Source organism: Plutella xylostella, chromosome 17 (assembly GCF_932276165.1).
Source record: "Plutella xylostella chromosome 17, ilPluXylo3.1, whole genome shotgun sequence".
In the NCBI taxonomy this organism is placed as follows: domain Eukaryota; kingdom Metazoa; phylum Arthropoda; class Insecta; order Lepidoptera; family Plutellidae; genus Plutella; species Plutella xylostella.
Genome location: NC_063997.1, coordinates 729,318 through 744,532, shown reverse-complemented (window position 1 = coordinate 744,532; position 15,215 = coordinate 729,318). Strand labels below are relative to the sequence as shown.

At 43.7% G+C, this 15,215-nt stretch overlaps 1 protein-coding gene across 1 annotated transcript in view; it reads right to left on the bottom strand.

The window, feature by feature from the left end:
• LOC105398484 (protein CLEC16A homolog) overlaps positions 1-15,215 on the bottom strand; it is a 33,818-nt gene that overhangs the window by 2,687 nt on the left and 15,916 nt on the right. Inside the window, exons 9-14 of the mRNA XM_048626725.1 lie at positions 12,458-12,584; positions 5,337-5,475; positions 4,041-4,201; positions 3,235-3,393; positions 2,170-2,308; positions 1,638-1,728 (exon numbers count right to left, since the gene is read on the bottom strand). Coding sequence (XP_048482682.1) covers positions 1,638-1,728; positions 2,170-2,308; positions 3,235-3,393; positions 4,041-4,201; positions 5,337-5,475; positions 12,458-12,584 — 816 coding nt within the window. The remainder of the gene's footprint in view (positions 1-1,637; positions 1,729-2,169; positions 2,309-3,234; positions 3,394-4,040; positions 4,202-5,336; positions 5,476-12,457; positions 12,585-15,215) is intronic.

The window sequence follows — 15,215 nt, the reverse complement described above, 5'->3', positions numbered from 1 at the left end:
TTGTACACCTGCACCGCGTCGATGAAGGCGTCCAGCTGGTCCGCGCTGCGGCCGGCTCCGTCGAATCTCGCCGTGCACTTGGCGAACGTCCCCGGCGGTGGCGTCTGGTAGTCAGACGCGGTCGCGCGCGCGGGGGGGCTCGCGGCGCCGGGCCCGCGCCGGGCGGGCGGCGTGCAGGTCCGGGGGTCGCTCGACATCCTCTCCAGGAGGACGCGGTTGGTCTCGGCGGCCTTGGCGATGGTATCCAGCAGCACGGACAGCTGCGCCGCGGTCACGCAGGCGGGCGCGTCGAGCGTAGGGGCGGCCGCGGCGGGGGTAGCGCGCGCCGCGGGGGGGCTGCGCGCCGCGTGCTCGTGGGGCGCGTCGGGCGTGGCGGGAGGGCCGTGCACGGTGGTGGAGGCGGCGGGGCGCGCGCCGCGGGCACGCTGGGCGCGCCGGGGCGGGTCATCACCGTGGTCTCACCGGTGCGGCTGCGGTCGTCATCGTCGTCGAGGTTGCAACGCCTCGCTCGTCCTTTCTTCGGTGCCATAGTTTTTCACAAAGACACTGGCGCACACTTACTATTCGTATCTCCACTAGTTGGGCGCCACTATGAGATCTTATGCACAACAGTGGGAGACTGTGATAACACTTTGCACGATTAATAGGTAAGCGTGGTAGTCTTTTGCGTGAAAACAAATTTCGAAGCGGCGCAAGAGCGAGCGTGATCCAGCCGGGAATACGGTTTGGCGCCGACTGCCTGCGCGGGCTCCGCTGGCCGGTGGCGCGAGCGGGTGTGTGCGGGGGTGAAGAGTGAGCGCGCGGGGCGCGGTATGCGCAGAGAAGCTGCGCGAGAAACGGTGAGGTGGCGTAGGACGCTAACATTTTGGCGCGCGATTTAATTTCGCGGTAAAACTAAAGATAGTGATGTTACACTTTGTAATAGAAACAAGTGCCTGCACCTAATACCACCTGATAGCGTTGTCTTACTCTAATACTGTATTTTTACTACCACTAAATCCCGATTTCGCTAGCTGATTTATCTAACTGTTACCTCTCCCGACTGGTGGTCCGCTCGCGGTACACCAGCACGCCCTCTGCTGGAGAGTGGAGGTACAAACTGTTACCTCTCCCGACTGGTGGTCCGAGCTTCTTGTAAACTGACAGTTCCTTTTATGAATGGGGAGGAGGGGCTAATAAATATGCAGGTACTGTAAAGTGTTACCTCTCCCAACTGGTGGTCCGTTCGCACTATGCTTGTTGTCAACTGACAGTTCCTTCTATTGGGAATCTAAATAGCCGGATCCCCACCAGACGATCCAACGCGATCCGATCGCGCGATCCATGGAATTTTACATACTAAACTTCTTGGATCGGGCGATCGGATCGCGTTGGATCGTCTGGTGGAGATTCGGCTAATAAGCATGTATTGTGTTACCTCTCCCGACTGGTGGTCCGTTTTACAAAGCTGCCGTCGTCGTCGTACTCTAGTACCTACTGTATTTACAACCACTTAAACCCAATTTCGGTTGCTTATTCAGTATGTATGTAAAGTGTTACCTCTCCCGACTGGTGGTCCAAGCTTCTTGTAAACTGACAGTTCCTTCTATAAATGAGGGGAGGGGCTAATAAATAAGTATGCAATGTGAGTGTGTTACCTCTCCCGGCTGTTGGTCCGCTCGCGGTACACGAGCACGCCGTCCCGCAGCTCGTGCCCGCCCGCGCGCCGCGCGCCCTCCGAGCCAGAGGCTGGGGAATTCAAGAACTAATTAGTAAATGACCGAGGCTCAGTGAAACGATGGTAGACTTGTCTTACAATGTTTTGACAACAAAGAAATAAGCTGTTTTTGATAGCATGCGGATTTAAACACGCACGCGGGATTGCCCCGCTCGCGTTCATCCAAGCATACGTTGTAACACGTTAATATGCACGCTAGACGCGGGAAAATGGCGTGCCATCCCGCGTGCGGAATGAATTCCGCATGCTATAACTGGAAAAAAATACTTCCTATAAATAATATTTCATTTAATTTATGTTCCACATGCTCTTCTGTTTATCATCAACAAAAAATAACTCATACATGATCACTTACATTGTTTGCGTACCAAAATACTTTAAGTGTGCCTTTTTTAAAACATGTAAAAATCATTTTTCCGTCTAATATCAATAAAACTAGCATCACTACTTACCAGGTCGATGTTCGTTAGGCCTCCTGGGGAACAGCGGTCTACGTCGCGGCGGGGCGGAGGTCAACACCCCCGGGACTCCAGAGACTTCTAGCAGACGGCCGATTTGTTGCATCTTCTTCTGACGGGCTTTCGTGCGGCCCTGGGGAGGGAATTAGATGTTAGTTCTATTTTGTAGGGGTTGGAAGATATTAGAAGATACCCTGCGTAAACGTATCGTCACTGAAATTATTATTTACCTATTAATTTTAAAGTCATTGTGAACCCTATAAGATTGCAAAACTGAAATAAGGGACATATCCTAGGCTTTTCAGTACTTACTTTAGTCAATCATTCATGATTGAACTACAAATGTTTTACTTGAGCCTTTACAAACGAGCAAACCATCTTATCAGACCTCTCGCTCGCATTTTGAAGTATATCGCAACGAAAATGTATGTTCGATTGAGCAATACGACGTTTAACAATATGCTATGCCGTGGCATGCTCTCATAAAAGTTGCGGTATTTAACTGAATAGTGGACAACAACTGGCGGAAAATCCTTGGCATCCCAGCGTAGGCGTATTCTATTTATCCACATACCTTAGTGAGCCTCTGCTTGGCCGCCATGCTGCGTATGTGGTCGTCGAACTTGAACTTGGCCTTCAACAGTAGGGTGCGGGGCTGCGCGGCCGCGGCGCCCCCGCGCGGCAGGTGCAGCCCGAGCTTACTCTACTACTAGTAATGTAGAGCTAGCATGACCGGGATAGCATAGTAAGACAGTGTAGTAAGCCAAACAAAAGCGGTATAGTAAGTCAAAAGGCGATAACTAAGTTTATAAAACAACTTTTGTTAACGACTTTTGAAAAATAGTTTTGCCAAACCCCCTTTCTGCTTTCTATAGGTAGCACTACTTTTGCAGCATCCTGCCTAATTTTCTATACTATGCCATTGGATACCGTATCAATGCACTGGAATATCGCGGTATTTAAGCGACTAGTGCGCAAAATCTCTTGCCATACCATCCGTTGTATGCCTTTAGTATCCTTCATACTTCTGTAAGTTAAGCATTGTATCTACCCACATACCTTAGTGAGTCTCTGCTTGGCCGCCATGCTGCGTATGTGGTCGTCGAACTTGAACTTGGCCTTCAACAGCAGTGTCCGTGGCTGCGCGGCCGCGGCGCCCCCGCGCGGCAGGTGCAGCCCGAGCTGCAGGCAGCGCGGGTCGTCCTTGTCGCCTTGGATCTGGGGACATGAAATAGAATATAGTTTCAGAAAGATTCATACGAGTAACATACTTGCCCGAACACGTCTTGCAATTTGGTGACCGACTTTTTCTAGGAAGTGATAAGCGGTTTTTTCTGTGGCTGTAAAATGTAGGTAGGTTTGACTTTGTTATCTGATATCTGTAAATTGGAGAGTAAGGAAGAGCCACGAAATCGAAGAGCTGAGTTCCGAAGCTTAATCAACGGCGTAATAAAATATAACCGACTTCTTTGGCCTGGAAAGATACATGAGGATCGCAATGTCGGATCGGATATCCAGTTCCTTCAAATTGTTCCCCAGCAGGCCACCCGACTCACCTCCAGGTCCTGTAGCGAGGCCACCAGCTTGGCCTGCCCCCGCCCCGCTCACCTCCAGGTCCTGTAGCGAGGCCACCAGCTTGGCCTGCCCCCCCCGCTCACCTCCAGGTCCTGTAGCGAGGCCACCAGCTTGGCCTGCCCCCGCCCCGCTCACCTCCAGGTCCTGTAGCTCGCCACTAGCTTGGCCTGCCCCCGCCCCGCTCACCTCCAGGTCCTGTAGCGAGGCCACCAGCTTGGCCTGCCCCCGCCCCGCTCACCTCCAGGTCCTGTAGCGAGGCCACCAGCTTGGCCTGCCCCCCCCCCGCTCACCTCCAGGTCCTGTAGCGAGGCCACCAGCTTGGCCTGCCCCCAGCCCAGGCGCAGGCGGTCCGGCTCCACGAGGATGACCTGCACGGCGTCCACGGCCAGGAAGCGGTGCTGCCACAAGCCGTCCAGGTGGATTATGTCGCAGGATATTAGGTCCGAGTCGTCTGAGGGGAGAGCGGTTGGGGGTTAAGATGGAGTGTCAAATATATACAGGGTGTTGCAAAAAGGGTATACTAAGCCGAAACCTACATGTGCAGCATGGTATATCAATGTGAATTTTGAAATTCTGATTTCAGTTTCGGGCTTAGATAAACCATGCTGCACATGTAGGTTTCGGCTTAGTATACCCTTTTTGTAACATCCTGTATACCTAATCAGCAAAAGAGTGGGCAGAGCAGCGCGGGCGGTTTACGTACAAATTCTTCGCCGTGCGGACCACTTTCGTCGACAACAGCTTCATACAAATATATGAACTTGATCAAAACGTGCAAGAACATTGTAGGTACTTTAATTAATTGTTTAAAGGAGATAATAAAATTGTTTTTGAGCTGATAACCCAGGTGGCTGATGATTAAGTAACTATCGTGTGGCTAACTGCTGTGTACTCCCTGAGTTATGCGCGGTGAGGTGCGGGGCGAGGCCACCACGAGCGTGACAGAGACAGAGATAGAGCGCAGCAGCCGATTCTACCCCCGTCTTACCGCGCTGTTAAGCCTTAACCAACATCTTGAAGCATCGCCAAACCGGATTACAACTGTGACCGATGTGGCAAGCAGGGTAAGGCCCGTACAGGCCTGTTCAGTCCCAAGAGAAAATTTGGCTCTCAAAACCCGCAGCCGCTGTAACAATCATCTGTCAAGATGCAGTGGCTAATGATGATGATAATACAAGTAACTCACTGAGATCCAACACGTCGCCGACTTGCACGAAGGGCGCAGGGTTGGCGAGCGGCAGCTGCGTCTCGGGCCTCCCTGTCAGCTTCAGGTACAGGTCTCATGGACATTAGTTTTTAAAAACTTCATAAATACCTTACCAATGTCCAATACTTTGCACATGCCAAAACACATATCAAACCGCTTCGTTCCTTTCATTCCTGCAAGTTACCGTCGCATCGTTTTGCCTAAAAAACTTCCTATTACTTACATTCTCCGACTGCTGCCAACGTCTCTCCAGGGACCCTTCTGCAGAGGTGAAATTGACCGAACCTTTTAGTTTACCTACTGCCCATTCTCTCCAGTTTTGCTGAGTGATATTCATTACCGTCATAGAAGTTTATTCATCAAACTACAAGTGACTCACTGAGATCCAGCACGTCGCCCACTTGCACGAAGGGCGCGGGGTTGGCGAGTGGGAGTTGTGTCTCGGGTCTCCCGGTCAACTTCAGGTACAGGTCTCGGATGAGGAAGAATGTGCGGATCGCGCGTCGGGCTCGTTCGATCTGGGGAGTTATGGAAAAATATTTATTTAAATACATCAAATGTTGATCTTCTTCTGAGCCTGTCGGTGACAAACACTAAAGCTGGAATAGGGTTTTGTCTCTAGAGTGAAGTATTAGTCAGTCAGATTCCCGTCTGTAGCTGACTCCTTGTTTTTACTTTATATCAATGATATCACCCAAGTTACAAGACACAAATGTATCTTATTCGCTGACGATATTTCAATGAGGCGTTTGTTAAAAAAAAAAAAAGTTCCTTTTTGGAGAAATAGATGGCGTTGTCTGGGGTTGCACCAACTTTCAAACCCTCAGAACACACTCAGATCACAATATGTTATTCTGTGAGGCTAACGAAATGTGAAAGTGACGTAGGTAGGTAGAATTGTAGTATTATTTTCTCTATGATGTCGATGTCACTGTTGCTTCAGCGTTCAGTGCGATTGTGCGTACAGCCGTTCTTTTCAAGTTTTCTCAGTTTCCTTGTGTTTCTCCTGTATTAATTGAGTTGTAGTTGAGCTATCTGCTCCTCCTCCCTTGATACTGTAGAGTTTGTGCACTTGAGATAGTGACTCTTTTGAGATAGTGACTCTTGTGAGATAGTGACTCTTGTGATAGTGACTGCTATACTGTAATAATGCCTAAGGACTATGGATCATGGTCCCTTGCCAATCTGCCAATAAAAATAGAAAATCAGTTCTCGCACGCAGCACCCGTTCAAACGGCGCGCATAGAGAAAAGAACACTACGTGACGGCGCGGGTAGAATTATTCACAGAATACTTAGCACTATCCCAAGCCACATGCAGTCTGAGCCTCGGAAGGATGGCTCGCGCTACCACCCGACATTTAATCACAACTAGTGAGTTCTTATTCTGAGTTTAGTACTCTTTGCTCTCTATGTAATTTTGGACAGTTGGTACACTGCGTTTTCACGCCATCTATCGGCTTACCCAAAAGCTCAACTGACAGCTGTCAAGGAAAACGGCTCATTATTGTGTCATCTGATAAATCCAATATGACATCCGATACATCTAATAATTCCACTATAAACGACCATGAAATTCAAATTAATAATACAATTAAAGATATTATACATTGGCTACAAATGAATAATTTATTAATTAATTTGGACAAATCTAATTATATACAATTCCATAAATCAAAACATTCACAATATAATTTTCAATTAAATATTGACAGAATCAAAGAAGTATCGAATACTAAGTTTCTAGGTGTTATCTTAGACCAGGACTTAAACTGGAAACTGCACCTAGATAACCTATGCAATAGAGTGAATAGATTTGCCTACGCACTAAATAAAATAAAAACAATTACTAACAAGAAAACCGCTGTCATATCCTATCGTGCCTACGTGGAATCTATACTAAGATACGGGATCGTAATGTGGGGTAATAGTACGGACATCAAAAGAGTATTTGTTGCGCAAAAAAATGTATCAGGGCTATATGTGGAGTCCCTACCGATGAGTCATGCAAACCTCTGTTTGGGAGGCTTGGCTTGCTACCACTACCATCACTTTACATATTTGAAATGAGTGTCTTTGTAATGCAACTTAAATTCTTGTTCTTGAATGCTTACGATGTGAGAAATAGAGCCCAAAGAAATCCGCACAGACTGGTGTATAACGATGTACCTAAATCGGCTAAATATAGCAAAAGTTGTATTATTATGTGTGTCAAAATATTCAATAAGTTGCCGAATGAACTCAAATCCCTAAATATTAATATTTTCAAGAACAAATTGTATAAATGGCTAACAGAAAACAATTTCTATAGCCTACAAGAATTTTTAGAGTAGTTGATAATGTAAATATTAGTTTGTAAGTACCTACTCTAGAAATGATGATTTGCATGCTAATATAAATTGGCTAAACATGAGCACTTTTCGATAATATTGACATCTATGTAATGCTCATTCGCGCGCCAAATCTCGACCCGTCCGGAAGTGCAACTATACTTACGTACATACAATCATGTCAAGCAAATGTGATAACTGCAATAAAAACTTCACCAAGGCGAAACCAGGGCTTGAATGTCATCGATGTGAAAAAATTGTGCATTTAACTACCCTATGTGCAGGATTAACTAATAAGCAGCTAACGGCTCTGCGAGCTACAGACAATCTGGAATGGACGTGCCAGGAATGCCAAGAACAATCGCCGAAACGCCGATCAATCATAATACCCGACGTTGATGAGGACGAGGACGACAGAACTGAGCCCCAAAATGTGAATATCGATATCAAGCAGCTTCTTCGTGATATATCGAAAGAGATGGAAAAAGCCATAAAAAGGGAGATGAAAGATATTACACAGTCGCTACAATTTCATTCTGATAAAATGGAAGAGCTTATCAAAAATACGGAGACAATGAGAAGCACTATTACCGATCTCCAGAAGAAAAACGTTGAACTCACCAACAAAAACAACAACCTGGAAGTGAGGGTAGGAGCCCTCGAACAGCGAATCCATGAAACAGAACAGCGAAAACTAGACAAATGCATCGAAATACATAATCTACCATCGCTCGAAGGTGAGAATATAAATGAGCTTGTAGGAAAATTAGCTAAAAAAGCCAATCTAGCTACTGAAGATATACTGCTGGCGAAGCGCCTGCCTGGCAAGAACGACCGCCCAGGCCCTGTTCATGTCGAGCTACAAACTGAGCTAGTACAATCTGCATGGCTAGCCGCCACCAAAACAAGGACCTCCAGAATCACAGTAATGGATGTATTACCGGAAGTTCCTGCTTCCAAATCTAACGAGAACCTGTTCGTCTGCGAAGCACTAACACCATTTAATAAACACCTACTTTGGTTTGCAAAGAAAGAGCTTAAAGACGCCTATAGGTACATATGGATAAAGAAAGGAGTTCTGCGTGTTCGAAAAGATGGTGAAAACCAAAAAGCACACATTGTTCGCGCCGTAGAAGATGTACAAAAACTAATACCTACCTATAAATCTGTAAGTCTCCAACACAACGTCTTTATTTAAAATAAGTACTCAACTACCTACAAAATAACTTTTCCCTAATGGATATAATAGTAGACGACATCCGAGAACTATCAGACTGTACTAATCTTAACGCCTTTTTGAATCATATACCTAAACACATACAACTCTTATGCATCCATATGAATATTAGATCAACTATTAAGAATTTTGCTACTCTCGAACAGTGTATACATTCATCATCACGCACTATAGATGTTATAATGTTGTCTGAAGTCAACATCTCCAACAGTCTCAGCACACTTTACCAAATTAAGGGCTATAATATGTATACGGAACTGCGGAACGGCAGAAAAGGCGGAGGTATAATTATCTACGTTAACAAATTACATAAATTCCATATAAAAGGATATAAAACACAACACTTTGAAAACCTATTCGGAATAATAACCACACCTTCAAAGTATTCCGCGGTCCTGTGTTGCATATATCGCCCGCCCAGAAATAGTAAACACTTATTTATAAATGAAATAGACACCATACTTAGCAAAATAAACCGCCAGCAAGATATTTATGTGCTTGGTGACATAAACATCGACTTGCGAAATAACTGTCCTGTAAAGCATTTGTATAACACCACTATGTATAACCAAGGCCTAGCTTGCGGGATCACTGAGTATACTCGTATAGAATTGTATAAAAATAAAATAACAAAATCCTGTATAGACCACATTTACGCTAGATCCCGCTCACTGAACCTGTACACAGCGGCGCTCGGGACCACACTGGCCGACCACCGCGCCACGGCCCTCGCCTGCTGCGGAGCGGGCTCGAACACACGGCCGGGTTTTAACCACATTACCAAATATCATTATAAAACGCTTGTTGACTCTTTAAAACAAATAGACTGGCAACCTGCAAAGCAGGCGATCTGTCCGTTAAAAATGTATAATATTATTGCAGAAAACATCCAAAAATGTTATGAAAAATCTAGAATAACAATAAAAATACCGACTAATACAAAACGTTCTACACACACATGGATCAATACCAAAATCATTAAAGCTTGCGAACATAGGGATACGCTCTTTATAAAATGGATCTCAGATCCCACCAATAGAATAATAAAACAAAAATACAATTCATCACGAAATTACGCAAATAAGCTAATAAATAAATCTAAAAATAAACATATACGAGATGAAATAATTGCCAACAAAAATACCATACCCAAGGGCATTGTGGCAAATACTGAATAGTATCACAGGTCGGGCTAAAAGCATAGCAGACACAATTATTTTGAACGCGATGTTAAATAACAACAACACGACTAGCAGCATTGCTAATAACTTTGCAGAAAGCTTTGCTAGTAGTGTACAGAATATAGTACCAAAATGTGCGAGCTGTAGATTCCAACCAACAACAGCAAAATCAATCCTCACAGAAATAAGATCAATGAATGACCGTAAAGCGCCAGGATCTGACAACATACGTGTTAAAGACCTAAAAACTATCGACATTGATATCGCGGAAATACTGTCTAAGTTCATCAATGCGGCTGTCAAAGAAGGAAAATATCCTCAAGAGCTTAAAACGGGTATAGTCAAACCAATTCATAAAAAAGGGTGCCACAAAAACTATGACAATTACCGACAAATTACCATTCTCAATACCATTAACAAAATTGTTGAAAAAGCATTATCTAAACAAATTCATTCCTTTTACACAAAACATAACATAATAACAGACAAACAATACGGATTTCAGGCAGGCAAAAATACAACTCAACTACTTACAAAATTCACAGATAACATTTACGGACATTTGAATAATAAAGAGCATATCTTAGTAGCTTTTATTGATTATAGTAAGGCATTCGATACCTTAAAACACAACACCTTGATTGAAAAACTAAACGATTGTGGCATTCGAGGACCGCTAGGAGAATGGTGCAAAGACTACCTCAACGAAAGGTCCTTTTCAGTTAAAGTTGGTGACTCCCTTAGTAAAAAGACCAAGGTATCTGAAGGCACAGCACAGGGATCAGTTTTGGGCCCCTTGCACTATATAACGTATGTGAATGATGTGGTCAGTCTGATAAAACACTGTGAGATTTATCAATTTGCCGATGACACATGCCTAACTGCAGCAAGCAATGATATAAACACCGCTTTAAAACATCTCCAAAGTGATTTTACATTACTGACCAAATGGTCGCATGATGCGGGTCTTGTCCTCAATGCCAAAAAAACAACGTGTATGTATATAAGTTAAAGCCAAAACAGAATAACTGCCAATCCCAAACTAATCGTACACAATCACAACTGTCTCCACGCGAAGGACAGCCAAAATTGTTGTTGCCCAGCCGTCGAAGTAGTTAGCAAACAAAGATACTTAGGGCTGATATTTGATGATAGACTCAAATGGACGGACCACATTAACCACATTTGCGATAAACTCAGGGCAATTTTGGCTAAAATCAAAATAGTAAAACAAAAAATCCCATATCTAACATTGCTCCAACTATACAAAGCCTTGGGTGAAACCACTATTCATTATGGGCTTAGTTCGTATGGTCGGACGTGTAAATCACATCTGGATCCTATATATGCACTGCAACTTAGAATACTTAAATCTATTGTACCACCTAAAATTAAAAATAAGTATAAAAATAACTACCACGAACTATTTTATCACTGTAAAGTCATACCTGTACACTATCATGTCCAATATAGCCTATTAATTGAAAATTTCTTTAACACTACCTATCAGAAAAAAATCCATCGCCAAAAACAGACCCGAAGTGCATTAAATAACAAACTAGAAGTCCCCCATTACAATAACTTATATGGAAAACAAATGCTACAATACCAAATACCTACATTAATAAACCACCTACCCTTAAATATAAAAAGTGAAATCACAAAAAACAACATTAAAAATAAACTTACACTTTTCTTTTCTTCTCACCATCCATTTCATAAATAACTAATCAATAAAAAATAACCACCTAGTGTGTCTACACCAATAATGTCACTGTGTATTTGTATTTAGAATGTAAGCCTTATCTGTAAGTACCCTAAGATAGTTTTATTAATGAGAAATGTCGAGCGAGTGCCAGTGTGCGGTCAAACCTAAACTGGTTTTTGTCACACTGTTAGTATTTAAGTCTTTATTGTAAAATATGTTTGATTAATAAATAATAAATAATAAATAAAATAATACCATGTTTTACGCAAATAAAGTATTCTATTCTATACTATTCAGGGTGCGTCGGGTGTCGGACGTATTTGTGAAAGGTGTTCCAAACAGTATTTATTTGCACATTTCCAAAAGTCATAAAACAGCAGTTGTTTAGGTTGATCCTTTGAGTCACCCCTTTTTACTTACTACTACTCGTGCGAATTAACTGGGCATCTGGTCAGCAAAACTAGGGGTCACGCCGGGTACGCCAAAGCTAGTTAATATGACCTCTGGTTTTTGGTTTGGTTTGTGGTTGGTCAGTACCACTTTAGCAACAACCTGTATACAGTGCACTGACCTCGCCGCTGGGCAGGCGCTTGTTGAAGGCGATGCCGGACATGGGCGTGCTGGTGGGCGGCAGCAAGATGGCGGCGTCCATGCACAGCCACTCCACGTTCAGCGGACGCTTGCACATCTCTAGTATCTGATACCTGCTGTATCTGTGTGTAAGTATCTGATGTCTGTTGTATCTGTGTGTAAGTATCTGATGTCTGTTGTATCTCTGTGTATCTGATGTCTGATGTATCTGATGTCTGTTGTACCTGTGTGTATCTGATGTCTGTTGTACCTGTGTGCATCTGATGTCTGTTGTACCTGTGTGAATCTGATGTCTGTTGTATCTGTGTGTATCTGATGTCTGTTGTGCCTGTGTGCATCTGATGTCTGTTGTATCTGATGTATGTTGTATCTGTGTGTATCTGATGTCTGTTGTATCTGTGTGTATCTGATGTCTGTTGTATCTGTGTGTATCTGATATCTGTAGTGCACTGACCTCGCCGCTGGGCAGGCGCTTGTTGAAGGCGATGCCGGACATGGGCGTGCTGGTGGGCGGCAGCAAGATGGCGGCGTCCATGCACAGCCACTCCACGTTCAGCGGCCGCTTGCACATCTCGCAGTATCTGTAAATAAGCAGGGAAATTATACATCTGAAAGTAGGAGGGTCTTTTTAGATTCGGGGTTTTAGGGTTGCATAGTTTGTCAGATTTTGACATTATAATTTATATTTTAAAACATCTCGGGTATGTCCTATATCATATTTTATCAGGCTTTGTAAATGTATGTGTGCTAGTAAAACAGAAGTAAATGAGGATTAGAGAGCCACCCTAAAACAATGGCATTAAAACAATAACTTTATAGGTCAGAATTTCATCAATGACGTTTCTGTTGCCTTGCTTAGTATGTCTGTATACTCACTCATCCTCAAACATATCCAAGAAGATGTCGTCACACTTATAAAAGTTCCTCGCCAGACCGGCCGCCCGTTGCCACAATGTCTCAGTCTGTGCCAGGTACCGCGCACTAGAACCCGCCACGATAATTATAGTGCACCTTATGTCCTTATTACGTAGGGTTCGTTTTTCCCGACCTTTTTCTGTTCCCGGGAAACGGGAATTTTTTTCAAGATTTCCCGGGAATTCCCGGGAAACGGGAATTTATTTTAAATGCTACTTTTTGCTATTTTCGGGTATTAAAACACTAACAATTAAATCAAATATACTTTTATAACTCATACTTTTATTACTCGTATAGGTAGAAAAAAGCAACAGTCACATAAATTAACAACAAAAATTATAATGATTTGTTTTACATGCAAAATCATTTGTTTTTCTTAATTGTAAATTAAACCAAAGGTATTATGATTAACACATTGAAAATAATATTATTCAAAATTAAGTACACTTGAGGCAATGTTTTAGAAAAATTTATTCATTCAGCGATTTATCGCTCAACCTACTTCTTATTTTAGTTTTTTCTCTGCGTTAGTAATTTTATAAAAATAAACGCGGACACAAAACCGGTACATAAATAAAATATAATTATAAACAAACAAAAACCCGACTGGAAAAAAGTGAAAACAAGTCCCAATGTTAATGGAAAGTATCGTGGGCGGGGACCACCAGAAGTTTCACCATTTAGCTGAATGTTACTTAGAAAATGGCGTGCAAGGCGTGAGTGTGTGTGTGTTACTTAGAAAACGGCCTTGTGTGGCGGTCAAGTTGGTCCCAGGAGTCCCCGCCTGCGATACTTTCCATTAACATTGGGACTTGTTTTCACCTTTTTAGCGTGCAGTCGGATTTTTTGTTTGTTTATAATAATATTTTTTTATTTGTAAGTTTTTAGTTGTTTTTATTTTATGAAATTTTACGTCAGTAGTCGAGTTTTAGTTCATGAACATTTTTTATTTGAATAATTTTGGTGTTATTATTTAAATACCTACAATATGCATATCTTTGGAATGTGCAAATCAAGCCCATTCATTTGATACCCCACACGGCATAGTTGCAAAAATATTATTTTTTCTATCATCACGTTATGTCGTCTAGAGGGCGCTATGTACATTTTAATGTAACGTCATTGCGCCATTTATACGCTTCTAACGATACCTCATACATCAAAATCTATCAAGCCGTTTAGGCTACAGGAGGGAACAAACAAATATACATACATACATACATACAATCGAAAAACATTACCCTCCTCCTTTGGCAGTCGGGTAAAAAATATGACAGGCGTCACACTACCATTAGTGTTGATGATCCTTTTTTGATTTATAAAAAGAAAGTACGGTGACAAGTAACATGACATTTTGACATATAAAATAACAAACTTTGAGATCAATAATAAAAGCTATTGAAGGAAGATCATTTCTATTTATTGTGAGATATTTGACCAATTCTCTACATTTGTGGTCCAATCGAGTCCGGCATGGATCGACCACTACGCCGTAGTGCTAGATTAAACAAAAATGAAGTAAGTGCTGACCAAGAAAGTAGGCCTGACGACCAACAGCCGAGGGTGCCGTGCTCCGATCGATCATCGAGCGCGCGCTCCAGCGCCGCGACCATGCGCCGGCTGGCGGAGGCTCGGGCGGCTCGAGAGCTTGCCGAGCTGGAGGAGAGACGGCTGGAAACTGAACAACGGCACCTGGAAGAGCAACGACAGTTGGAGCAACGGCGCCTGGAAGAGCAACGACAGTTGGAGCAACGGCGCCTGGAGGCTGAGCGCGCAAGGATAGAGGCTGGACTAGAGGAGGAAAAGGCCCAAATAGAGGTCGAGGAGGTGGAGAAGGCCTCAAGTCGTGCCTCGCTTTCACGAGTGGAGAAGGCCTCAAGTCGTGCCTCGCTTTCACGAGTGGTACATTGGCTTAATCAAAATCACTCGCCCAAACCTGAAGCGAATCGAAGTGACAAATTGCTAGGCCGCCTGTCAGCCAGAGACCTGCCTACGTTCTCTGGCGATGCACTCGAATGGCTGCGGTTCAAACACGCCTTCGAGTCGACGACTAGAATAGGCCAGTACTCGGAAGACGAAAACGTAGCCCGCCTACAGAGATGCCTGCGTGGAGAGGCGTGGGAGACGGTAGCGGCCCGCATCATCACCGTGTCCTCGGCCCAAGAGATCATGAAGACCCTCGAAATGCGCTTTGGAAGACCAGATCTTATAGTGCAGAAGATTATTGGAGAAATAAAGAAAATACCGAAGCTAAGTGGCTCTAGGACGGAGTTAGTGACGCTCGCGACTAAAGTTTC